The 27,523-nt window shown below is 49.8% G+C and overlaps 1 protein-coding gene across 2 annotated transcripts in view; it reads left to right on the top strand.

The window, feature by feature from the left end:
• The first annotated feature begins 2,725 nt into the window (after positions 1-2,725).
• The window catches only part of MAP6 (microtubule associated protein 6), a 55,890-nt gene continuing 31,092 nt past the window's right edge, over positions 2,726-27,523 (top strand). Inside the window, exon 1 of one of the 2 annotated variants that reach the window (XM_071765263.1) lies at positions 2,726-3,545. In XM_071765263.1, coding sequence (XP_071621364.1) covers positions 2,827-3,545 — 719 coding nt within the window. In that variant the 5' untranslated portion in view covers positions 2,726-2,826. The remainder of the gene's footprint in view (positions 3,546-27,523) is intronic. The other variant, XR_011730135.1, reaches the window with a different exon arrangement.

The raw sequence follows: 27,523 nt of genomic DNA, 5'->3' as shown, positions 1-27,523 counted from the left end.
CGTGTTTCTGCTTGCACGTCTGGGTGCACATGTGTGCAAATGTGTGTGCATGCAGGGGCTTCTGAGTGTGTGCAGGTGTGAACATGAATGTGCACGTGTACGTGTGCTCAGATCTGTGCATGGAACTGTGTCTGTGTGTGCAGCTGAATGTCCACACACATGTGCAGAGGTGCATGAGTGTGAACACATTTGGGGGCCTATGTGTGCCAACAGGAAGCTGAAGAGGAGGCAGCAGTGTGCCCAGGTGGCCAAGAAGGCCAATGGCATCCTGGGCTGGCTGAGGAACAGCGTGGCCAGCAGGTCCAGGGAAGGGATTCTGCCCCTGTGCTCAGCCCTGGGGAGGCCACAGCTTGAGTCCTGTGTCCAGTTCTGGGCCCCTGAGCTCAGGAAGGAGATTGAGGTGCTGGAGCAGGTCCAAAGGAGGCAACTGGGCTGGTGAAGGGATCCAGCAGAAATGCTGTGAGGAAGGGCTGAGGGAGCTGGGGGTGTTGAGGCTGGAGAAGAGGAGGCTCAGGGGAGACCTCATCACTCTCTCCAAGTCCCTGAAAGGAGGTTGGAGCCAGGGGGGGGGTTGGGCTCTTTTCCCAGGCAACTCTCAGCAAGACAAGAGGCCATGGTCTCAAGTTGTGCCAGGGGAGGTTTAGGTTGGACATTCGAAAGAATTTCTTGATGGAGAGGGGGATCAGGCATTGGAATGGGCTGCCCAGGGAAGGGGTGGATTCTCCATCCCTGGAGCTATTTCAAAAGAGCCTGGATGTGGCACTGAGTGCCATGGGCTGGGAACCACGGGGGGAGTGGATCAAGGGTTGGACTTGAGGAGCTCTGAGCTCCCTTCCAACCCAGCCAGTTCTAGGATTCTATGATACGTGTGATTGTGCACGTGTTAGTGCCCATGTGTGTGCATGCATCTTTTTGCACGGGTGTGCATGTGTGCGTGCAAATGAAAGCACATGTGTGTGTGCATATGTTAATGTGCTGCTGTGCACGTGCAAGTGTGTGTGCACAGCTGTGTGTGCATGTGCACATGGATGTGCTTGTGTTAGTCCATACATGTGTGCATATGCACTGGGTGTGTAAGCACGAGTACATCTCTATGTGTGCATCTGTGTGGGTGTGTATCCAGTTGCGTTTGTTCACACATATGCACGTGTTTGCACTTCTATCTGTGTGCATCCAGGCATGGGTGTGCACATAGTGCTAGCATGTGTGCACACATGTGTGCAAGGGGCTGCATTCTGGTGATTGTGCTTGTGTTTGTGCATGTTTGTTTGCATGCATGTGCTTGCATGTACATATGTGTGTATTCACCTGTGGTGTGTAGGCGTGCATGCTGGTGTGAGTGTGCACATGCACGGACACGTGTGCACGAGCTTGTGCACGTGTGTGTATGTTCATGTGTTTGTGTATTCATGTATGGTGTGTGACACACCTTGTAGGGTGTGTGTGTGCAGCTGCACCTGTATGTGTGCGGGTGTGTGCACAGAGATGAGCCTTGCATGTGTGTTTGCACTCACATGTGTGCACACAAGTGTGCAAGCATGCATGTGTCTATCTGCATGTGGGCACACGGGTGTGACTACACGTGTGTGAATACATGCAAGCATGGGTGTATCTTACACACATGTGTGATTGTGCATGTGTTTGCACAGACACACGGGTGTGTCTTGCACACGTGTGTGTGTGTGCATGTGTGCAGGGGCACCTCTCACAGGTGTGTTTGTGCATCAGTCTGTGCATGCACAAGTGTGCCTTGCACATACATGTATGCAGCCGTGTGACTGCACACGTGTACATGGCTGTGTCTTACACATGTTTCACGTGTTTGTGACTACATCCGTGGCATGCACATGCACACTTTGCACATGCGTGTGCACGCTGCGTGCACGTACATGCACACACGGGCATGCTTACACATGTGATTGGGCACAAGTGTGCCTTGCGTGTGTGTGTTCTCACGGCTGTGCATGCACGAGTGTGCAGGCATGCATGGGTGTGCCTTGTACATGTGTGTGCAGACACGTGTTTGTGCACGTATTTACAGGTATGCACACGCAAGCATGGGTATGTCTTACACGTGTGTGATTGTGCATGTGTTTGCACAAAAGCATGGGTATGTCTTGCACGTGTGTGTGTATGCATGCGCGCAGGGGCACCCCTCACAGGTGTGTTTGTGCATCAGTCTGTGCATGCACAGGTGTGCCTTGCACACGTGTGTGCAGCCGTGTGACTGCACGCGTGTGCATGGCTGTGTCTTACACGTGTTTCACGTGTTTGTGACTACATCTGTGGCACGCACGTGCACGCTTTGCACGTGCGTGTGCACCCGTGTGCACGCTGCATGGGTGTTCTTACACGTCTGATTGTGCACGCGTACATGCATGCACGAGTGTGCCTTGCGTGTGTGTCCTCACGGCTGTGCACGCGTGGCCGCGCCTTGCACGTGTGCGTGCAGCTCTGCGGACACCCACCCAGGAGCGTGCCTTGCACGGGTGTGACTGTGCACGCGTGTGCATGGCCGTGCCTCGCAGGTGCATGAGCCCCTGTGTGACCGCGCAGGCACGCCTTGCACACCCGTGTTCACACACGGGCGCGCTTTGCACACGCGTGTTCGTGCACGAACGCCCTCCTTCTCCCCCCTCCCCAAATCGTGCCAGACAATCCCCACCCCCTCCTTTAATCCCCGCCTCCCCATCCTCCTCCTCCTCCCCTCCAGGTCCCACCCCTCCTCCGGCGTTGCGCGGGGCGGGCCGCGCATCCCTGCGCGGGGTCCCTGCGTGCGGGCGCAGCGCGGAGCCGGGTGCGCTCCTTGCGCGGGGGGCGGCCGCCATGGCGTGGCCCTGCATCACCCGGGCTTGCTGCATCGCCCGCTTCTGGAATCAGCTGGATAAAGCGGACATCGCCGTCCCTTTGGTTTTTACCAAATATTCGGAAGCCACCGAGCATCCCCTGCCTCCCCCTGCTCCTCCCCCCCGTCCCGCTGCACCCATCGACACCCAGCCCGCTGGGGAAGCGGTTGGGGGTGGAGGGGAACCGGGTTCTGGGTCTACCCGACCCGGTCCGGCCCCTCATTCATCACCTCCGGCCGATTCGGTGATGCGCCACGACTACAAACCTTGGAAGGTTCAACGCCCGGAACCGAGTTGCAAACCCAAAAGCGAGTATCAGCCCTCGGATACGCCCTTCGAGAAGGAGACCCAGTACCAGAAGGATTTTCGTGCCTGGCCCATCCCTAAAAGGGGTGACCATCCTTGGATCCCTAAACCGGGACCTTCTCCCGTCCTCGCCCTTGAGCGCGGCTCCCCGGAGAAAGCGGCTCAGGAGAAACGTCGGAAGGTGCTGGAGAAAAAAGAAGAAAGCCCCGAGGTGGTGGAGGAACATCCTAAAGGGGGGCGAGGAGGGGATGGGAGAGAGAAGCTGGGTCGGAAGAAGGCGGAGGAGGCGGGCGGGCAGGCGGCGGACACGGGCAGGGGCCGGGCTGCCGCCGATGCTCTCAACAGGCAGATCAAGGAGGAGGTGGCAGCGGCGGGGGTCAGCTCGTCCTACAGGTAAGAGACCCCCCCACATCACCCCATCCACATCCTCAACCCCCTGCTTCCTCACCAGCCTTTCCCCCGTCCCTTTTTGTTCATTCCCGGGAGGGATATCCCACCTGGCAGGTGGGGGAAGGCGGCTTTGAGGGTGTTTTTTTTTGGGGGGGGGGAGGAGGAACTCGTGTCCTTAAATTTCCCTCCCCCCTCCCAGCGCTCTGGGTGTCTTCGATGGTGCTGAGCAGGCACGGTGGTGCTGTGCCCCATAGTGGGTTTGGGTTTTGCCAGGTGGCTTTGGAGCAGCTTTGGGTGTCCATCCCCGCACCCCAAAATTCAGACACCCAGCAGGGTGGTGGCGATGGGGGGGAGGGAGGTTTGGGTGGTTTCCTCGGGATGTGCAAAACTCCCACCGCGGAAAAGGTGCCCCGGAGGGGGTTGGGGGGGAACACAAGCATCCTCTCAGCATCACTGCATCCCGAGGGTGCTGCTGTGCCAGGTGGAACACCCCCCTATTCCCCCCCACCCCCTTGGCTCTCAGCAGGGTGGTGGCGATGGGGGGGAGGGGGGTTTGGGTGGTTTCCTCGGGATGTGCAAAACTCCCACCGCGGAAAAGGTGTCTTGGGGTGGGGGTTGGGGGGGGGGGACCAGCATCCTCTCAGCATCACTGCATCCCGAGGGTGCCGCTGTGCCAGGTAGAACACCCCCCTATTCCCCCCCACCCCCTTGGCTCTCAGCAGGGTGGTGGCGATGGGGGGGAGGGGGGTTTGGGTGGTTTCCTCGGGATGTGCAAAACTCCCACCGCGGAAAAGGTGTCTTGGGGTGGGGGTTGGGGGGGGGGACCAGCATCCTCTCAGCATCACTGCATCCCGAGGGTGCCGCTGTGCCAGGTAGAACACCCCCCTATTCCCCCCCACCCCCTTGGCTCTCAGCAGGGTGGTGGCGATGGGGGGGAGGGGGGTTTGGGTGGTTTCCTTGGGATGTGCAAAACTCCCACCGCGGAAAAGGTGTCTTGGGGTGGGGGTTGGGGGGGGGACCAGCATCCTCTCAGCATCACTGCATCCCGAGGGTGCCGCTGTGCCAGGTAGAACACCCCCCTATTCCCCCCCACCCCCTTGGCTCTCAGCAGGGTGGTGGCGATGGGGGGGAGGGGGGTTTGGGTGGCTTCCTCGGGATGTGCAAAACTCCCACCGCGGAAAAGGTGCCCCGGAGGGGGTTGGGGGGGGGACCAGCATCCTCTCAGCATCACTGCATCCCGAGGGTGCCGCTGTGCCAGGTGGGACACCCCCCTATTCCCCCCACCCTGGAGGCTCCCCAGGCAGCATCCCAAAGCATCCCGAAGACAAAGCATCCCGGGGCCGCTGCGGGATGCAGGTGACGCGTGTCCTAGGCCCGTTGGGTGGGGCAGGCTGGGGAGGCTGCTGCCATGTTTAATGCAACGCGGTGGAGCGGGTGGCACGTCCCTCTGTGTCCTCCCTCACCCCTCCATCGTCACCCAACACCACCACCTCCGGCTAGAAAGGGGTGGGCAGGGTGGTGGTGGGGGGGGTGTGCCCTGATTTCACCCTAGGAAGATTTCTCCTTTTGGGATTCGGAGCACGAAACTCCCTCCTTCCCGGGAGATGCTGTTGTTATTTCTCTCCGGGTGAAAGGGCTCGGGATGTGCTGGGAATGCAAAATGAAAGTGATGATGGGGAAGAGGGAGGAGGAGGAGGAGGGAGGGGGTGGCTGCCCCTCACACACATTTTCCAGGAGGTTTGGCTGCGATTGGGTTTTTTTCCAGAGCTTTCTTTGGCTGCCGCCAAGGCTGGAGTGGAGGTGGCAGGGAGCAAAACTGGGTGGTTTGGGAGGCTCAAAGTGTAACTGCAGCCTTTTTTTGCTTCTCTCCAGGGTGTTTGTGCCATTAGCAAGTTGATTTGTCATCCCCACGGGGGTGGGGGTGGGTTGGAGGGGACACCCTGCCATCAAACAGGTTGTAAATTCAGGTAGATGTAAGATGAAGCTGGGTTTGGACTCCTCTGACCCACTGGTGATGGTGGGGCAGGGCAGAGCTGAAAGTCTTCTTCTTTTCCTTGTCCCCGAGTGGGAAATGGTTCAAGCAGTGAGATTTTGGGTTTGGGGTTGTTTTTGTTTTTTTTTTTTTTGCTGTATTTTGGCATTGGCTCAGACTGTTGCTGGGGAGGTGAGTGATGATGCAGCTCAGGTGCAGCCAGGTGTGACAGTGGTGGTTGGCTGAGATGTGAGACAATGGGCAGGGATTTTTAGGGGTTTCCAGCAGTGACACATTTAATCTGCTTTGACCAACCATGATTGAGTTTTGTTTTCTTGGGTTTGTTTTGTCTGGTTATCTTCCAAGGTTTGGGTTGGAGTCAGTGATGGTAGGGTTAAAGCAGAAAGCTGTCCTAGAGCTGGAGAGCTGGTGTGTTGTTCTCTTCCACTCCTGCAATGGATAATTAGGTTTATTTACTTGGATATCTAAATGGAGATTGCTCACCTTTCCATCCTTCCTGCCTGCTCCAGCAGATCCATGTGGCTGAGACAGAGCAAACTGGGATGGGGTTCCTCCCCAAGCTTAAGAGTTGGATCAGCTCAGATGTTAAAACCAAGAGAGACCTTGAAGGCTTCATCCCTCCTTGGGTTGCTCCTCATCTTGCAGGACACCCCGAGGGCTTTTCTTCCTCCTTGAATCCTCATCTGCTCTCCCATTTCCATGTTTTTAATTCCTTTCATCAGAAGTGTTTGCTCTGACTCTCAGCCCTGGAACACGAGCGCCTCTTAATTAATGCAGAAGTGATGTTGTGGCTAATTGTTCTCATTTGATGGGAAAATTTGGCAGCTTTTCAGTGTTATTTATTGTTTGGGTTCTTTCTCCAAATCCTTATTGCTGTCAGGAACCTTGCTACTCCCAGGAGTCTCTTCTGGGTGGGTTTCAAACACCTCCAAGGATGGAGGTGCCACAGCCTATTGGGGCAACCTTTTGGTCACAATTATCTCCTGGTGACCTTGTGCCAGCCAGGACCAAATGTGGCTCACATGGGGCTTGTCCTTTGGGGTCTTTGCTGGGTTTTTGCATGGGTGAAGGCTCCCCAGCACCAGAGAGCTGGAGATTTCCTTACAGTCCTTTGCCCCCACTGCAAATCAGCATAATATGATGCTCCAAGGCTGGAAGACAATTCCTTGGTGAAACCAAAGAGCTGACTGGTAATGATTTTTCAACTTGCTCTGTTCCCCTCCAGTAACAGAGCATGGAATAGAGTAAGCAACCAGCCCAAGGTCATCAGGGAAGTCCATGTTAAAGGGAGAAATTGGTTTTGTTTCTTTTCTGTCATAGAATCACAGACTCATGGAATGGTTTGGGTTGGAAGGGACCTTCAAGATAATCCAATTCCAACCCCCCTGCCATGGGCAGGGACCCCTCCCACAGCCCAGGTTGCTCCAAGCCCCATCCAACCTGGGCTGAGACACTGCCAGGGATGGGGCATCCATAAATTCCTTGGGCAACCTGACCCAATATCTCACCACCCTTATAGTGAAGAATTTCTTCCTAATATCTAACCTAAATCTACCCTTTTCCAGCTTATAACCATTACCCTGGCATCATGGAGATGACCTCTACCTTTCACCAGTGGGCTTGGGGAGTGACCCCTTCTCTCTCCTCTTTCGTGTTATAGTCAGGACTCAGTAGCCTAAACACAGGCATCCATCTGAGATCCCCCAGGGGATTCATCATCCAGTTCCAACCCCCTTGCCATGGGCAGGGACCCCTCCCACAGCTCAGGTTGCTCCAAGCCCCATCCACCCTGGGCTGAGACACTGCCAGGGATGGGGCAGCCACAGCTTCCTTGGGCACCCTGGGACAGGGTCTCAGCACCCTCACACCAAAAAATTTCTCCCTCCCATTTCCTCTCCATCTCTCCTCTTGCAGCTGGAAACCCTTCCCCCTCATCCCATCCCTCCAGGCCCTTGTCCAAAGTCCCTCCCCAGCTTTTCTGGAGCCCCTTCAGGCACTGGAAGCTGCTCCAGGGGCTTCCCAGAACCTTCTCTTCTCCAGACTGAACACCCCCAATTCTCTCAACCTGTTCCAGGCTTTCCCCACCCTCAAATTCCAGAATTTCTTCCCCATCTCCAACCTCAATCTCCCCTTTCTCTCCAAGTTTTAACCCATTTCCCTTCTCCTCTCCCTACCCCCCCGTGTCCAAAGCCCTCCCCCAGCTTTCTTGGAGCCCCTTCAGATATTGGAAGGTTGCTCTGAGCTCACCTGGGAGCCTCCTCTTCTCCAGGCTGAACAACCCCAATCTCTCAGCCTGGCTCCAGAGCAGAGCTGCTCCAACCCTCAGATAACCTTGGTGACCTCCTCTGGCCTCTCTCCACAGCTCCAAATCCTTTTTTATATTTGTGGCCCCAGCACTGGAGCCAGCACTGCAAGGGGGAATCTCACCAGAGTGGAGCAGAGGGGGAGACCACCTCCCCTGACCTGCTGGCCACACTTCTTTTTAACCTCTTTACACCTAGACAAATGAATATTTCCAAGTCTGTGTAGCTGAGACCTCCTCCCAGGTCTTCCCAGACCTACAAAGCAGAGGAGATGCCCTGGCAGTGATGGTCACAGAGCATGGAGGCAGCTTCCAGCCTGAGGATGGATGATTTGTCTGAGCCCAGAAGCCCTCAGTGAGGCCAGAGCAGCCATGAGAGGGCTGAGCATGCCCATTCCTACAGAATAAATGGGATTTATATCTATTTTTTACATTATTTCTATTTTTTACATTATTTCTATTCCTTTGTTTCTCTTTGGCTGGGGGGAAACTGAGGCAGAGATGATGCGTGAGCCCACGCAATGCTTCAGGGAGCACCTCTAGGGCACTGTTCTCCTCTTTCCTCTTTTTTTTCTGAGGCTGAGGTGCTTCAAGCCAACCAGATGGGCTTTGGTGTGATGCAGATTCCAGCATAGAGGTGCTTCTTGCCTCAGTTTCCCTCTCCAGAGTGTGTGTTGCCAAAGCTCCAGGGGCAGGCCGCATCTTTTTTCACCCTCTTCTTCTCTGTTGTCCTTCATCTGGTGGCCTGTGGACCCTGAGGAACCACCTGAGAACCAAGGTGTCCTTCAGCAACCAGGAAAATGAGGTTTGTGTGGATGACCTGAGCTCTGGATAGGAGCCAGGACCCAACCTTGGGGGCCTTTTAGGTCTTGGAAAAAACTTTTGGGGCTGGATGGAGCCTTTTCTGATACAATCCTCTTGTGCCCCAGAGGAGGATCTGATGGGATCATTGAGGGGTTTGTCACACAGAGGTGGCCCTGGTGACCCCAGTGCTTGGGTGAATTTTGTGCCCTCGAGGTCCTGGAAGGGGTGGGCAGAGCCCTCCCTGCAGCACCAAAGGATGGAGGGGGCTGGGGCTGACCCTGAGGGTGTGGGACCAGGGAGAAGTGGATAAAATGTGCAGATCCTGATATTTCCTGGGGGAGGTGGGAGGATTAGAAGCACACGTGGCAAAATATTCAGGAAGGAGAAAACGTTGTCCATTTTTGTTTTGAAATGATGGGAAAATAGGAGATTTAGGTGTTTTCTGGGTGGTTTTATTTTTTTTTCTTCCCTTTTTCTTTGTCTTGCATTGTTCTCCTTTTGTTGTCTTTATTCCCCGAAAAAAAACCCAAACCAAACAAAAAGATATAGCAGGGAAAGGAGAAATTTCACCCCTTTTCCGATGTCAAAATGAGTAGTAAGGTGATTCATTTCCCCCAGAAATACAATATTGTTAAACCTGGTTTTCATTTTCTTCACCAAAATATTTTTAATTCTTGAAAATTTCTTTTAACCAAAACAATGATTATTTTCCCCATCACCACCCCTTTCCTTTCCTGTCAGAACAAACAACACCAGAAAGGCTTCAATGGGAAAATTTTTGGACTGCTTCTGATATTAATGAATTGCCTGTTGCTAATGTTCTGTCATTCATCTCGAGCCCTGGAGGTACTGAAGATGTGGAGCAAAGGAGAATTTGTAGTAGCTATAGAGATGAATGAGTCAGGGCTGGAGACTTTCTGTGTTTTTCTGAGATACAGAGGAGATAATTCAGGGAGGGAGGGATGTTCATGCTACACAAGGGCAGAGAATTCCTACTCCATTATTATTAAAGAAAAAATATTTTACTGTGACAGTGGTGAAACACTGACCCAGGCTGTCCAGAGAGGTGGGAGATGCCCCATCCCTGGAAACATTAGAGCAGCCAGACGGAGAGGGACCTTGGAGTTTGGATTGCCAGGAAGCTGAAGAGGAGGCAGCAGTGTGCCCAGGTGGCCAAGAAGGCCAATGGCATCCTGGGCTGGCTGAGGAACAGCGTGGCCAGCAGGTCCAGGGAAGGGATTCTGCCCCTGTGCTCAGCTCTGGGGAGGCCAGAGCTTGAGTCCTGTGTCCAGTTCTGGGCCCCTGAGCTCAGGAAGGAGATTGAGGTGCTGGAGCAGGTCCAAAGGAGGCAACTGGGCTGGTGAAGGGATCCAGCAGAAATGCTGTGAGGAAGGGCTGAGGGAGCTGGGGGTGTTGAGGCTGGAGAAGAGGAGGCTCAGGGGAGACCTCATCACTCTCTCCAACTCCCTGAAAGGAGGTTGGAGCCAGGGGGGGGTTGGGCTCTTTTCCCAGGCAACTCTCAGCAAGACAAGAGGCCATGGTCTCAAGTTGTGCCAGGGGAGGTTTAGGTTGGACATGAGAAAGAATTTCTTGATGGAGAGGGGGATCAGGCATTGGAATGGGCTGCCCAGGGAAGGGGTGGATTCTCCATCCCTGGAGCTCTTTCAAAAGAGCCTGGATGTGGCACTGAGTGCCATGGGCTGGGAACCACGGGGGGAGTGGATCAAGGGTTGGACTTGGTGATCTCTGAGGTCCCTTCCAACCCAGCCCATTCCATGATTCTATGATTCTATGAAATGAAATCCATCAGCATTTGCTGCAGCCCAGCAGCCCACAGCCCTCCCTACCACTCAAGGCCTGAAAAGCCCCAAAAGGAAAGGTGTGGACTCTCTGGAAGATAACCCTGTGAGATCCCACTGCAGAAATGCCAAAAGAAAAGGGGGAAGATCCATCAGGAGGTGTGAAAAGAGGTTATACCCAAGAGCAATGAGACCTCAGGAACCCTCTGGATGGGAATCACAACCCCATGGAGATGTCCTGATTTATACCTCTGCCTTGTCCTTGATCCTCCAAGGTTTTTGGGTCCTGCTGAGAAAGGGACACATGGTGGTCATTCCATACAGAAGCTGCTGTGCTACAGCCTGTAAAGGTGGGGAATTCAATGTTGGGGTCACTGATGAAGCCACTTGATGCAGGCTGTTGGGAGAGTTCCCAGGGTGATCACAGCCTGCTGGTTCTGAGCATGGCTGCAGAAACAACTCAGCTGTAAATGTTGTGTTCACCCACAGAAATTGGGTCAGGGCCAGGTGGAAGCTCTGCTAACGTGTAATTTAACAGCCTGGATGTCTGTTCTCCCCCTTGTCCTCAAAACCAGCAGATGATAACATTTGCCACAAGGTTAAATAAAGAAAGCAACCCATGCAGGGGTTGGAACTGCATCTCCTTGAAGGTCCCTTCCAACCCAAGTTGTTTTATGATTCTATGATCTCCTCTGGATCATAGAGGTGATCCAGATCCTCTCCACCCACTGAGAAAGGGACTTGGTAGTGTCTCCAAGTTGGAATATTTGCTGCCATATTCCTTGAATTCACATCCAGCCCCAAAAGGCAGCTGGGAACTGCTCAGCAGTGTAGGCAATATTGAAAATATTGTAAATACAGTGCTTGCTGTAGGACTGGGTTGAGCCCAAGGAAGAGATGGAGGGGATGTTCAGGTGATGAAGCCAATGTACTGGAGTCAAAATTTTTTTTTTTTTTAGTCCCCTTTTTTACTCCTTGGATCAACCATATCTCTCCAGCTCTTCCTTCCTGAAACCACAGTTTCTCAAACAAAGAAGCAGCCTTTGGAGGTGACATCCCCACCTTGCTGAGGCTCCTGTGTCACATTTGTGGGTGTCCCAGTTGTGTTATGAATCCCTCACTTGCCATTTGGCAACAGGAGATCCACGTTTTCTCCTCCTTAGGCAATTCCAGCCATGGAATTCCATCCTGTAACAAAACTTCCTGACAATTAGTGTGGAGCCTAGAATGCAGCACTAATAATTCCCATCCCATTTTGAGCAGGGCAGTCAAGGTCAATCCCTTCCTTCCTCTGTGCTAAGCCCCATCCTCCTCCTTATTGCTGCTGCCTCCAACTTGGTGTCATCAGGAGGTCTCATCAGTGTTGCCCTACTTTTTTTTTTTGTGCTGAAGTCAACCTTAAAAATGTTCAACACTCTTAACCTCCTTCCAGGCTGCAGCTCAACCTTTCAGTGCTCAGGGTTGGCATCTCCTCTGCCCATTTTCCCTTTCTGCTGAGGTTTTTGTTCTTTGCCTTCATTAAGAATTTCCCACATGGCCCTGTATCAAATGCTTTGCTGAATCCAGATGGATTTGCTCATTTCTTTGCTCTGCTAAGTCAGTTGCCATGCCAAAGGACATCTCAAACATCTCCCCTTCCTCCCAGTTGCTGCTCTGATCTCAAACATCTCCCCTTCTCCCTCCCAGTTGCTGCTCTGTCTCTTTAGGCCACCACCTTCTCCATGATGCAGGAGCTGTAGAGTAGCCCCCACTTTCAATGCCCAACTTCAAGCTACTGCTGTGACACAAATCATAAATAAATAGGAGAGAAATTGACTTATTTAGGCTTTCCCTGCCTTCCTTTTCCCCAATAAATCGTGAGCAGGTGTTGTAAATTCATCTTCTTTCACATACAGAGCATGACCTTTGCTTTTTCCCCATCTCCTACTGCCTGAACAAGCCATCACTTCTTAGGTACTTCTGCACTCTGTCCCACATCAATCTTGCTTTTCTTTGCTTTTAGCTGGATCTGTCCAAAGCACTGATGCTGATATCTTCAAATAAACCTTTCTGTGGGAGAAATAAATAATCCTAGGCTGGGAGCTTGGATGCTCTCCTGGGGTGACCATCAAGGGCAAGGCAAGATAGAGGAAAGCTTTGTAGGGGAGAGGTTTGATTTCTCTTGATTTGGAACTCAACATTCTGGGTATCCTTCCAATTTCCTTTATGGTTTTAGATGTATGGGTTTGTATCTAAAAATATAAAGGTGGTAAAAGCCCCACATTTGGGAGCACTGAAGGTCAGGTTGGAGAGGGCTCTGAGCAACCTGATCCAGTTGAAGATGTCCCAGGGGGTTGGACCTTTAGAGATCCCTTCCTATCCAAACCCTTCTGGGATTCTACAATTCCATAATTCTGGGATAGATTTGCATACCTAAATTTCTGTATATATACACACAAACAAACCAAGCTTTTCACCAAGTTGCTGCTTTAACCCCCAGCTCTTTTCTCCCTCCCAGGTCCAATATTGTGGGGATTACATAGCAAACACATTTTTGCTTTCTATTAATAACTCCTTTAGTTCAAGCAGTGCCTTCACCTGAAGGGACCCTGCAGCACTTTGCAAACACACTGTGCACACCGAGGCTTCTGCTGCTTTGGGGACCTGACTGCAAGCTGTGCTCTTGAGACTACAAAACCAGGGTGGTTTGGTGCTGGGAAGGTGAGGGTGGCTGTTATTTTATTTTTTCCTTATTTATTTTATTTTATTTTATTTTATTTTATTTTATTTTATTTTATTTTATTTTATTTTATTTTATTTTATTTTATTTTATTTTATTTTATTTTATTTTATTTTATTTTATTTTATTTTATTCCTTTCCTTTTCCTTTTCCTTTTCCTTTTCCTTTTCCTTTCCCTTTCCCTTTCCCTTTTCCTTTTCCTTTTCCTTTTCCTTTCCCTTTCCCTTTCCCTTTCCCTCTCCTTCTCCTTCTCCTTCTCCTTCTCCTTCTCCTTCTCCTTCTCCTTCTCCTTCTCCTTCTCCTTCTCCTTCTCCTTCTCCTTCTCCGTCTCCTTCTCCTTCTCCTTCTCCTTCTCCTCTTTTCCTTTTGCTTTGCTTTGGTTTGTTTTATGTTTTATTTTATTTTATTTATTTTATTTTATTTTATTTCACTTTTGCAAAGGAAAATGTACTTAAGGAGCACACACAGAATGACCTGGAAGGTGAGGATGCAGCTGCCTCTGTCTGTCAGGCTGCACCAAAAAAAAAACCAAACCCAAAACCTCCTTCTTGAGGAGAAGAATCTAACCAGTGGTCCCAGGAGCAGTTTGTTTCAGCAAGCATTTCTCAATCCTGTGCACTGGAGCAAGAAAGAAAATATTCCTGTTTCACAGCCTGCCCTGGGGGGTGCCAAACAGAACCCCAGAATCATTTGGGTTGGAAAGGAGCTCTGGGATCATCAAGTCCAACCCTTGATCCACTCCCCCCGTGGTTCCCAGCCCATGGCACTCAGTGCCACATCCAGGCTCTTTTGAAATAGCTCCAGGGATGGAGAATCCACCCCTTCCCTGGGCAGCCCATTCCAATGCCTGATGAGCAGCGTGCCCTGTGCAGGGATGGGATGGCACTGGGATACATCCCAGGGACCTCAGCATCCCCACCCATCTCCATCTCAGGTGCTCACTGGGGTCACTCTTCCAGGCTGAGCACAAAATCACAGAATCATAGAATGGTTTGGGTTGGAAGGCATTTTAAAGCTCATCTTGTTCCAGCCCCCTTGCCATGGGCAGATACCCCTCCCACAGCCCAGGTTGCTCCAAGCCCCATCCAACCTGGGCTGAGACACTGCCAGGGATGGGGCAGCCACAGCTTCCTTGGGCACCCTGGGACAGGGGCTCAGCACCCTCACCCCAAACAATTTCTCCCTCCATCTCCCCTCTTGCAACTGGAAACCCTTCCCCCTCCTCCCATCCCTCCAGGCCCTTGTCCAAAGTCCCTCCCCATCTTTCCTGGAGCCCCTTCAGGCACTGGAAGATGCTCCAAGGGCTCCCTGGAACCTTCTCCCTTCTCTTCTTCTCTTCTCTTCTCTTCTCTTCTCTTCTCTTCTCTTCTCTTCTCTTCTCTTCTCTTCTCTTCTCTTCTCTTCTCTTCTCTTCTCTTCTCTTCTCTTCTCTTCTCTTCTCTTCTCTTCTCTTCTCTTCTCTTTTCTCTTCTCTTCTCTTTCTCATTTCAGTGGCTCCTCTGGACACCTTCCAGGAGCTCTGTGTCCTTCTGCTGCTGGGGACTCCAGAACTGGACACAGGACTCCAGGTGGGGAGGGAGCATCAGAGATTTTTATTTCTCATCTTATTACCATGGAAGCATCTCCCAGTTTGTCCTTCCTGCCGCAGCTTTGTCAAACCTTGCTGTTTGTTTGGTGTGTGGTTGGTTAACACCAGGCTTTCCATTAATTTGTTTTGAACTCTAAAAATACCACCACAGAGCCATAAATTAACCATTTGAGCATCAATTCATCTATTTTCATGTTATGAGCAAGGAAATCCAGGCTGTTGTGAACCATGGGCTGGCTCCCAGTAGCCCCACATCAAGCTGGAGGACTCCCCCTGACTATGTTCAGCTTTCTCCTCTGTGGCAACATCCAGCCCATGTCAGTGAGCTCTTGGATAGTGTTTTTTTGCCCAGCCTTCCAACCTTCTGTCTTGGAAAAACAGAAATTTCTGGCTGAGGTCCTTTGCAAGGTCACTGGTGCCTTGCTAATGCTGCTTAGCTCCTGATTTTCTTTCCTTGTTGGTTAAAAGGGTTGAAGGAAGGGGGGGATGTGCAGGTTCCTTGCAGCTTATCTGGCTCAGAAAGAGGGGAAAAAAATAATGAAGGTGGTGATACCTCAGCTTTTCTTCTCCAAGCTCATCCCTATCTTGCTTCCTTGCACGAGGTGTGGATGGATTCAAATTAGAGGAGGGGAGATTGAGATTGGAAGTTAGGAAGAAGTGAGACCCTGGCACAGGTTGCCCAGAGAGGTGGTGGAAGCCCCATCCCTGGAAGTTTTTAAGGGCAGGATGGATGGGGCTTGGAGCAACCTGATCTGGTGCCTTGCTGATGCTGCTTTGCTCCTGATTTTCTTTCCTTGTTGGTTAAAAGGGTTGAGGGAAGGGGGGGATGTGCAGGTGCCTTGCTGCTTATTTGGCTCAGAAAGGGGGAAAAAAAATAATGAAGGTGGTGATACCTCAGCTTTTCTTCTCCAAGCTCACCCCTATCTTGCTTCCCTGATGGAAGGAGGTGGGAATGGATTCAAACTACAGGAGGGGAGATTGAGATTGGAAGTTAGGAAGAAGTTCTTCACCATGAGGGTGGGGAGAGCCTGGCACAGGTTGTCCAGAGAGGTGGTGGAAGCCCCATCTCTGGAAGTTTTTTAGGCCAATTTGGATGGGGCTTGGAGCAACCTGATCTGGTGGGAGCTGTCCTTGCACATGGCACAGGGTTTGACCTGGATGATCCCTTCCAAGCCTGAAAATTCTATGATTCCATGAAGGAAATGATTCTTGTGGGACTCCTGCCTGCAACGGCTTGCAGGCCAATTGCTTGCCAATTAAATCATGAGAATTATTAGGTGAATTAGTTCATGTTTTCCTCTACTTTGTCTTTTTTCTCCTGATTCCTTCCCATTAAATCAGCTGCAGGGAATGTTGTGGCCACAGGGGTAGGAGGGAAGATGGGCAGAGAGGTTTCTCCCAAAGAAGGGGATCCATTCTATTTCATCCAGAGCAAGCATCTTACAAGCCCCACATTCCAGCTCTGATTATTCTGTGATTTATGGGGAGCTGGACAGGTTGAGGATTCCAGAAATCCAGTTAGACCAGATGAAAACTTGGCTTTGGGAAGGCTGGAGTTAGCCAAATTGATGGGGTACAGGGTGAAGACCTCTATTTTGTGGCTGGGTGCTTGGTGAATGACAAGGAGAGGTTATCCAGATGCAGGAGGAGAAAATCCTTCCAGGTCATCCCTAAATACTGAGCTTCAGCCTTCCTCCCCCATTTCCCTTTGCCTTTCACCTTGTGTAGAAGAAATGAGCATGGGATGGGCTGGAAACACAGGAGGGAGGTGAACCCTGACTGGTCCCATTCCTGGGTTTGGACAGAAATGGGACTGATGGTTGTTTTTTTGGCTGAGAACTTCAAGGAGAAGCTGCAGATGCCCTCAGGGTGTTATTTCACTCCCAAGTGAGGGTCCCTTTCCCTTCTCAGATCCTCTTCAACTGTGGAGCTCCATCAATCTCAGCCCTAGGAGAAGGCTGATAGGGTGCTGAGTGGCTTGCAAAATCTCCAGCCTGAAATATGCTGCTCTATCACTGCAAACAGAGCAAAATCTGCCTGTGGGGGTTCCTAAAATAAGGGAGAAATTGGATGCAAAGTTCTAATTTTCCCACTTTCTGGATGTGTGGAGGCTGGGTTGCAGAGCAGGACTTCAGCCCTGCTTTGTCCTTTCATTATTTGGTTATAAAATAAAAGTGCAGAAGTTCTGAGATGGGGGAAGGAAGAGGGGGGAGATGGAGGTCCAAGTGCAAGGTCCCTTGGAGGGATGGAAATTATGGAAATTCCTGGGTCTGGAATTATGTGGGGCTGATGTGCTGTGGATGGGGGACAGCTTCCCCTCCCTTCCATCTCCCAGGCACCTCCTTGCATCCAAGGGCACAAATGTGCCCAGTTTGTCACCGTGTTGCCCAGTAACCATGGCAACTCCCGGGGAAGATTCCCAGAGAGGGATGTGTTGGCAAAGAGCCCGGGGGAGGGAGGACACAAGGAGAACCAGGTGTTCCCTCTGGAATGTTGGAATGGGTTTCAGCAGCAGCAAAGGAGTTGCTGTCTCTGAAAGGTGGTGGAGGTGCTGGAGCAGATCCAGAGCAGGGCAAGGAAGCTGTGAAGGGATCCAGCAGAAATGCTGTGAGGAAGGGCTGAGGGAGCTGGGGGTGTTGAGGCTGGAGAAGAGGAGGCTCAGGGGAGACCTCATCACTCTCTCCAACTCCCTGAAAGGAGGTTGGAGCCGGGGGGGGAGTCAGGCTCTGCTCCCAGGCAACTCTCAGCAAGACAAGAGGCCATGGGATTAAGAATTTTTTCTAATATCCAATTTTTCAATGGAGCTGCCTCTTCCCCATTGGGCCCATTTCACATTTATCTCCCTAGTGCCACAACCAGGACCACTTGGATGTTGACTGCCAATGCTGACCTGAGCTCCAGCCCTGCCAGAGGAGGGTTAGGTTGGATATTAGGAAAAAATTCTTTACAGAGAGAGGGTGCTGAGGCATTGGAATGGGCTGCCCAGGGAGGGGGTGGATTCTCCATCCCTGGAGGTTTTGAAGAAGAGCCTGGATGTGGCACTCAGTGCCATGGGCTGGGAACCACAGGGAGAGTGGATCAAGGGTTGGACTTGATGAGCTCTGAGGTCCCTTCCAACCCAAATGATTCTGGGATTCTGTGTGTAAATGTCACAGGCAAAAGGCAGGATGAGGCAATGTGGAGAGCAGGGCACGGCTCTCCATCCTCTCTGCATATAGGTTGCCACTTCATAGAATCATAGAATCACTTGGGTTGGAAAAGACCTTGAAGATCATTGAGGATCATTGAAGATCATCTCTCAGCACCATGTCTACACATCTCTTAAATCCCTCCAGGGATGATGACTCCACCACTGCACTGAGTCTGCTGTGTCAGTGCCTGACAGCTCTTTCAGTGAAGAAATTTTTCCTAATATCCATTGTAAACCTTGCCTGTCACAACTTGAGGCCACTTCTCCCAGGCAGCTCTCAGGAAGACAAGAGGCCATGGGCTATGGGCTTAAGCTCTGCCAAGGGAGGGTTAGGTTGGATATTAGGAAAAAATTCTTTATAGAGAGAGGGTGCTCAGGCATTGGAATGGGCTGCCCAGGGAAGGTGTGGATTCTCCATACCTGGAGGTTTTGGAGAAGAGCCTGGATGTGGCACTCAGTGCCATGGGCTGGGAACCACGGGGGGAGTGGATCAAGGGTTGGACTTGATGATCCCAGAGCTCCTTTCCAACCCAAATGATTCTGGGATATCAGGGCAAACCATAAGCACTGAAACACACAGAGGATGTGTTTTATTTTTAAAATCTCCAGATTTTGCAAACCATTCTGCTTTAGCCTGGTTCTCATTGTGGGTCTCAGCAGACACCATGTTCCAGCCCATACCAGTCCTGCTGGATGCAAGACCAGAGTCTGGTGGTGGTCAGGTTTGGGGCTGTGCCCTTGGTCCAGGAGCTTCATGGACGAGTAAAGCAGAAGGTGAAATGAGGGGAATCACCAGGATTCAGTGGCTGTGCACACTCCAGTGGTAAATCACAGGATCACAGGATGCTTGGAGCTGGAAGGGACCTTTAAAGGTCATTTACTCTGCCTGCAGTGAGTGGGGACATCCTCATCTGGATCAGGTTGTTCAGAGCCCTGTCCAAGCTGACCTTGAATGTTTCCAGGGATGGGAGCCATCCCATGGGATGCTCTTGAGGTGCTGCAGATGTGTTCAAAGCTTCTGCAGGGAAAATGAAGTTGCCTCAGTGCATCCTGGCACAAAATCAGAGCTGTTGTGCTGCAACCATGTCTTGAAAGACACCCAGGTGTTCCTATACTCATAAAATATAATATCATAGGAAATGAGTAATGCTCAGTGTAACACCATGTGGAATAAGATATTTGTTTTCAAATTATGTATATAACTTGATTTTTCCTCCTCCTTTCATAGATTTAATTAATTTACACTAAACTCATTTTGCCTGTACAGAGCTGTCCATGTTCAGGTCTGGCCAGGGTCACTGATGTTCAGGGTGAAGTGACACCAACTTTCCAGATCTCTTTTCACCCCTCTGGTTTTTTTTGTCAGCTGTCATACAAACTCCTGTTTGGACAGATCTTTTATATCACTTTGGGATTACTGATCTCAGCATCACCCTTAATGAACATTGATAGGGACTCTCTGGAGCTGTAGAGACATCTCCCAAGACTTTAGAATACTGGAATTGTTTGGGTTGGAAGAGACCTTCAACATCATCTAATTCCAACCCCCCTGCATGGGCAGGGACCCCTCCCACAGCCCAGGTTGCTCCAAGCCCCATCCAGCCTGGGCTGAGACACTGCCAGGGATGGGGCAGCCACAGCTTCCTTGGGCACCCTGGGACAGGGGCTCACAACTTTACACTAAAGAATTTCTTCCCAAGTTCTCATCTAAATCTCCCCTCTTTCAGTATGAAATCATTTCCCCTTGTCCCACTCATCAGTGGGATTCAAACTTCATTAGTTTGAATGAAGTTCAACCAAGGCATCTCAAAACAACCTGACTTCTGTGCCTCAGTTTACCCAATTACAGAAATTAAAAAACAACCCCACAAAAAAACCCCAAACCAAAACAGAACACCCAAAAACACACACAAAAGAAAAAAAAACATACAAAAACCCAAAACCAAGCTGGCAGAGAGACTTATACAACTTCACAAAACAAGTCACAGACTCATAGAATGGTTTGGGTTGGAAGGGACCTTCCAGCTCCTCCAGTTCCAACCCCTGCATGGGCAGGGACCCTTCCCACAGCCCAGGTTGCTCCAAGCCCCATCCAACCTGGGCTGAGACACTGCCAGGGATGGGGTAGCCACAGTTTCTCTGGGCAACCTGGGTCAGTGTCTCACCATCCTCACAGCAAAGAATTTCTTCCTAATATCCAATCTATATGTCCCCTTTTCCAATTTGAAATCATTCCTGTCCATGTCCTTGTCCCAAATCCCTCCCCAGCTTTCCTGGAGCCCCTTCAGGCACTGGAAGCTGCTCCAAGGTCTCCTTGGATCCTTCTTTTCTCCAGGCTGAACACCCCCAACTCTCTCCCCCTGGCTCCAGAGCTGCTCCAACCCTCTGAGCATCTCCATGGCCTCCTCTGGACTTGCTCCAACACCTCCATCTCCTTCTGGTGTTGGGGACCCTAAAACTGGACCCAGCACTGCAGGGGGGTTGAATCTCACCAGAGCAGACTCAAAGGGCTGGGGTTGGCTCAGAATCCCAGCACAGTGGAGAGCAGCTTCATCCCCTCTGTACAAGCTGCAATTTGCCTTCAATATCCCCCAGATAATTTCAATTTCCAGCAGTACTTACTGCTGTAGTTGTTACTGACACCTTAGTGCAGTTAAAGAGGTTTTTTTAAAGGCAGAAAGGGGCCTTAGGAGCATCTTGTCTGGGTGTTGTATTTCATCCATGCAGTCTTGTCCCCTGTCCTTCACTCTCATGTGGCTTCATCATTTCACCTGCTGGCTCTGGGATTTGAAGAGGATCTTGACATATTGGAGAAGCAGCCTGAAATAAATGAGGAAGCAGTTCAGGAGAGGTGAGGGTTGGGAATGACATAGAGGGAGGAATTGTCAGCAGTACCTATGCAGATGGAACTGCTGGCACAGGAGCAGTTCTGCAGTGAATGACAAATCATGTCAGCAGTTGGGTTGCATTGAAAATCAATCAGTTCATCAAGCAACCACCCCAACCACTCAAATAAATAAATAAAATAAGACTGTGGGGCAAGTAATATTGGGAGATGTATAGGGAGGGAGTTGGCAGAGAGGATGTGACATCCTTCCACACGAGTAATGCCTCAGGTTGACTTTTTTATTTGGGTTTTGGCTTTGTACTTCCCTGGAACTGTGGTCCTGAGGGCATCCTGAGGGTCCCATCAGAGAGGTCAGGAGTGCAGAAGACATTGCAAAAGCTGCAAAGCACTGATGGTTTTGGGCAGAGAACTGGGTGTCACAGAGAGGTGATGGATTGTCTTTGCCTGGATGAAATGTGATGGTCCATTAGGATGCTCAAAACTGCTGTAGTCATGGTGAAAAGGAGCAAGACTTGAATGTGGAAGTTAGCAATGTCCTAAGTGCTTTGCTGGAGTGAGTCCATCTCTGGAGGTGCCAGCAGGGTGTCTCCACAGTCCCTGTCTTTGAAACCAGGAAAAAAAAAAAAAAAGTCATTACCATTCATTCCCTGCATTGATTTTCTGTCTGCAGTGACCTTGGTGCTGCTTGCATTTTTTTCTTATGGTCCCCAGGGCACAGGTTGGATCAAGCAATTACAGTTTTAATAAAAGATGACATTTGATTATACTATCTTGATGGCTTCTGCTGATCTTCAGTCATGACCCCACCACCCTCTCTCCTCCTTGCCAAACTCCCACTCCTTCATCCCATGTAGGGATCTGGTTTTTTGGAGCCTTTCCTGTGTTGGATTTTGTGTGTCATGGAATCATTTTGGTTGGAAAAGATCTTTCAGATCATGAAACCCAACCATTAACCCAGCACTGCTAAAGCCACCACTAAACCATGTCCCTCAACACTACATCTGCACCCAGTAACCCATCAGTGAGCTCAGGGCTTGCTTACAGGTGTGTGTAGATTGTTTTTTGAAGTCAAAAGCATCAGTACTCAATGGCAGAGGTTAAAATGGGACTTCTGAGCCTGCCCTGCCTGGCTGAAAACCTGGGGGAGCTTGTATGGATGTAGCCAACTCCATGTGGATACCACAGAGACTGATGGAAAAAGCTTTAGAATCAGGATTTGATCTGACAGAGCAGAGGGAAGATGGAGTGAAGCCAAGAATTACCCCTTTAAATTCTTTTAGCTTTGCTCTCAGCAGAGAAAAACCAACACTACAGCTTCAAGGCAATCATTTTCCCCTCCCCTCCTTCAGGGTTGATTATTCTCTTGGCTTGAATGCTAGGGTTTTGTTGTTTTGGGTTGTTTTTTTTTTTTGGTTTTTTTGTTTTTTGCAATGCAATATTTAAATACTACTTAATATAAACATTTTATGAACTGTTACAATGGGTGAATTATTGATGGGAGGGGAAGGAGTGCTTTTTTTCTGAGCCTTTCTGCTCTGTCGGTCGCAATAAATCTCAATCTAGGAGTGTGTTTAAAACGTGCAGACTCTTCCTGGGAGACAAGAACGACTCCTTCTTCTCTCTCAATTAAGCACCTGCTTAAAATGTTTGTCCCCAGCATATTTTATTTCCCAGTTAAGCTTGGAGCAGTGCCAGAAGAAAGAAGTATTTGCAGATCCATCTCATTTCCAAACGCAGATTCTTTACCTGGTGACTCCCGGAGGCTCCAAACCTTTGCTGTGGGCACAGATGTGCTTAGGAATAACCAATGCTCCTACCAGTTCTTTCCAGAAGAAGTGTTAAAAAAACAGTGCTTTTGATTTTTCGTCCTCAAATTTTGGTTTGGGTTTTTTTTTTTTTGCTGCAGGAGAGGTATCGTGGTGCTCACTTTCGTGTGCTTGCAGCTGGGTTTTGGCTGGGACTGCTGAGACTTGCAGAGGATTTGTTGATAGAGGGATATCTTTAGTCATTCCTGTATTAACAAGATCCTTCTTCCAAAGTGATTTATGGCCCCATTACAATAGCATTTTCCTCTAGAACAGGTATCTCTGGACCTGTGGGCATTGATGCAGAGTGGTACCAAAGCACGTGGTACATTTGCAGCATCCTCCGGATGCTCCAGGCTGGGTCTGGAGGTGCCAAAAGACCCCAAGATATCAGATCCCTGGGTGGTGACATCCCAATGGGCTTGCAAAACCATTTTGATGCAAGATGCTTCTGAAAATGGGAATGGTCTCAGAGTCTTACAGGTTTCTGGGGTTTTATCTCTGTCTGTGTAGCTCCTGGGGCTTTGCTTTCTGTGCACAGCATCTCTAAATCCCCTTTACTGGCAGCTGTGCACATGCCCTGGGATTTCCTTTCATCTCTTCTTGGTTTTAGTTCCCCAGTGCCTGCTTACACACAGGCTTCTTGCATCTGGGAGCAGAAAAACCCACATCTTTACTCCACTTTTTCCTTTGAAGGCAGCAAATCCAACATTTTGTGTGTTGTGCCTTCAGGTTCCAGCCACTCCAGTTTGCTGGGGAAGGGTCTGGAGCACAAATCTTACAAGGAGTGGCTGAAAGATCTGGGATTTTTATGTCTTCAGAAAAGGAGGCTGAGGGGAGAACTTCTTGCTGCCTAAAACTCCCTGAAAGGAGGTTGGGGCAAGATGGGAATCTGTCTCTTCTCCCAAGGGCAAGTGATAGGACAAGAGGAAATAACCTCAAGTTGTGCCAGGAGAGGGTTTGGTTGGATAAAAAAATTTTCTTCCCTGAAAGGGTTGTCAGGCCCTGGCCCAGGGCAGTGGTGGAGTCCCCATCCCTGGAGGGATTTCCAGGCCCTGGAGCTGTGGTGCTGAGGCCATGGGGCAGTGGTGGCCTTGGCAGTGCTGGGTTACTGGTTGGACTGGGTGATGTGAAAGGTCTTCTCCAGCCAAAATAATTCTATTGATTTTATGATCTCAAGGCTTCTTTCAGCTTCACTCCTCTCCTTCAAGCAGAGCAGCAGCTTGGGGAGAGCCTGCCCATCACCCCCTGGGTGTGAAACATCATTTCCCTGAGGTTTCAGTGTGCTCAGAGGGATGTTTTCAATCAAACACAGGGAAATACCTCTGAACACGAGCACCTTGGATGTCAGGACCCAGTCCCTTCTGCCTGTGCTTCCCTTCCAGGGCTTCCCCTTCTTTGCGAGCACTGAAGAAGCCCTTGAAAACAACCAATTAATTATAAAATAACCTCCTCCCACAACTTCTCTTCTCACCATTTCCCCTGTAAAGCTTTCCAGCACTCCTTCTTATCCTTTTTTATTTCATGAGAGCTTTCATGCAGACAGCCTGGTACCAGCAGTGACCAATAATGGCTCCGTGCCCTTGCAATGGGCTTTGTTTTGCCTAATTAAGAGGAGATTTCACACCAGGGCCATCTGCTCCAGTGTCTTGTGCTGTCTCTTTCCCAGACTCCCCTGAGACAGCTTTGATGGTCCCAGTATTTATTGATTTGGTATCATGGGACTCATCCTGTTCTTGGGAAGCTGGAGCCAGCGAGTCCATCCCGTTCCATCCTTACAGATGAGCAAGTGATGCTGAGGGGTTTTTCCCATCTACACTCATTTTCTTATTTCCTGTAATTCATCTCCTTTTGTGCATCCTTTAGGCAGGGATAGATTCTAAAGAAAGATGGGTCAGCTCCAAGCAGCTTGGACATGACCATGACACCATTAAGGCCAGGATTCTGCTCCCTCTTACACCCCTGCAGCCACTGGGACTTCTGCTGCTGGGTTTAAAGGTTTCCCAAAAAGCTTATTAAGCTTTGTCCTCTTTTCAAAGAAGCCTTCTTACCTCCCAGGTCTGCACCAAAGCTGTCTGCCTGTCTGCTCAGCCCAGCTTAGGCTTTCCATGGTGCTTTTAAAACCACCTTGCCCATGGCACACAGGGCAATTTCTATTTCCCCATAGAATCATGGAACCAGAGAATGGTTTGGGTTGGAAGGGACCTTTAGGATCATCCAGTTCCAACCCCTACATGGGCAGGGACCCCTCCCACAGCCCAGGTTGCTCCAAGCCCCATCCAACCTGGGCTGAGACACTGCCAGGGATGGGGCAGCCACAGCTTCCTTGGGCAACCTGGGACAGGGGCTCAGCACCCTCAAATTCAAGAATTTCTTCCTAAGATCTCATCTCAGTCTCCCCTCTTTCAACTTGAAAACAATCTCTCTTGTCTCACCCCTCCATTCCCTTGCCCAAAGTCCCTCCCCAGCTTTCCTGGAGCCCCTTCAGGCACTGGAAGATGCTCCAAGGTCTCCCTGGATCCTTCTCCTCTCCAGGCTGAACACCCCCAACTCTCCCCCTGGCTCCAGAGCAGAGCTGCTCCATTTCTCTGAGCATCTTCATGGCTTTCTCTCAGCTCACCCCAACAGCACTTGCTCTGGGGACCCCAGAACTGTTTCCTCCATCTTTCCTCCCTAGGAATTCTGTGTAGCTCAAGCAAGCTCTGGAACAAGAGCTCTGCACATTACTCTCCACAAGCACAAATCAAATTTACATCCAGATTTTGCAGGCTTTGAAATAAGACCCTATTAATGTAAACACTGGAAAATCCAGCTCAGCTTTCCCTGTGTTCACTAATCCTTTCTCTTTAAGGTCCTTGATAAGCCTGAGCTCTCTTCTTTCATCTCCATAATGACAGAATCACAGAGTGGTTGGGGTTGGAAGGGATCTCTGGAAATCATCCTGTCCACCTCCCCTGCCAGGCAAGGCTCACTTAGAACAGGTTGCCCAGGGAGCATCCAGGTGGATTTGGAATATCCACAGGGATGGAGCCTCCATCACCTCTCTGGGCAGCCTGGGCCAGTTCTTTGCTACCCTCATAGCAAAGAAATTCCTCCTCGTGTTTAGATGGAAATTCCTGTGTTCAAGTTTGTGCCCATTACCCCTTGTCCTGTCACTGAGAACATCCTGGCTCCATCCTCCTGAAACCCATCCTCAAAGTATTTATAAGCACTGATGAGATCTCCCCTCAATCTTCTCTTCTCCAGGCTAAAAAAACCCCAAGCCCCTCAGCCTGTCCTCATGGCAGAGATGTCCCAGTCCCCTGATCATTGGAATGGGCTCAGGTCAGTTATGATTCTTCCATAAAGAATCATAAAATAAAATAATTAAATTAAATTATTAGATTTAAACTTAATGAAATAAAATCATTAAAATTCATTAAAACAATTAAAACAAAAAAACTAAAGTAATATTCAATGAGTACATTGCACAGGAAAGCATACAAGGGAAAGCAGAATTCAGCCCTGTCAAAATATGTTAAGAAATTTAAATATTTCAGATTCAATATATATATATATAGATAGATAGATAGATAGATAGATATAAAATCTTGTAAAGAAATACCAGGACATGAAATAGACACACACAGGGACATGGTACAGGTTCATCTTGCATTCATCCATGTCCTGTATTTCATTATTTGGGGCTGGGCAGTGGCCACACTGCCTGTGTCCCACCTCTCTCCTTGTGTTACACCCCTGGGGCACAGGGGACATGGCAGAGCCATTTCTTGTCAAATATTCATCATGTTGGAGCTGGTGGATTCAAGGAATTTTGTGGAAAAAATACCTGGACCTGGTAGGAAACCACCAACCCATCTGTGGTAGGGATGCCCCCATGAACGTGGTAAAGTCTCATGGATTTGAATTCCCTTTTTTTTTTTTTGAGAGGTAGATATTATGCCTCCAGAGCTTCTCTAGATAAGATATTTTTGTTCTATAGCTGTTGGGTTTTTTTAATAACATGTGAAACACTTGCTCAGGGTGCCAAGAGAGGTGGTGGGGGCCCCAGCCCTATAGACATTGTAGGCTTGATGGAACTTCGAAGCTGATGTAATTAACAGCATCCCTGCTTAAGGCATAGATGAGCTTTAAAAGTATCTTGCAACCTGCTGCATTCTATGATTCTGTGATTCTGTAATTCTAATTTTACTTGGAAGGATGGCTTGGAGCCTGAGCATGTGTGTGCTTAATTTCACAGGTGATATTTAAGTTTGGAAGCTCTGAGTGTCAGGTCACTGAGGGGTTTGGTTGTTACTACACTAAGATTTCAGTGGTCCCACAAAAAATCAGAGGTCATCCTGGTTACAATTTGGCCTGTAAGCTGAGCTGCAGGTTTAGACCATGTCTTTACCTGCCATGAGCAAGACATACAGAAAAAAATAGGTTGTGTTTAAGATCTTCTTTGCATTGGGCTTTCCTGGAGTGTGGAACTGTTCCAGCCCAGTTCCAGCCCTTAGAGGTCTTCCAGTGCAAGGAAAAATTTGAATACCACACATTCTGGGCCCTAAATTTGCCATAAGGCTTGATTTACTCCTCTTGTTCCTTAATGCCTCATCCACAAATCTTCATGGGGTTCTTCATCCATGATCTCCCTTTTCCTACCATTTACCTTGGTGCCAGCTTGGACATGTCAGCCTTGTCACTGGGCCTTCAATGAAAGCCTTTACCAGCATTTCTTTCATATATTAACTGAAACTGAAGCTGGGACTAACCAGTCTCTTCATTTTCCATGTGTACCATTAAGTCCTAGGACCCTGGATGCTCAATCAGCACGTGGAAGATGCTCAGATACAGTCCCATAGTAGCTACTACAGTGAGGAGCAAATAATGATGCCCCAAGTCATTAATGTGGTGGCAAAGCAATAGCTGCTATTTCAGTTTCACAGGGTTC

Source organism: Heliangelus exortis, chromosome 1 (assembly GCF_036169615.1).
Source record: "Heliangelus exortis chromosome 1, bHelExo1.hap1, whole genome shotgun sequence".
Lineage (NCBI taxonomy): Eukaryota > Metazoa > Chordata > Aves > Apodiformes > Trochilidae > Heliangelus > Heliangelus exortis.
The sequence above is the reverse complement of the archived record's forward strand: the minus strand, read 5'-3'. Positions and strand labels throughout refer to the sequence as shown.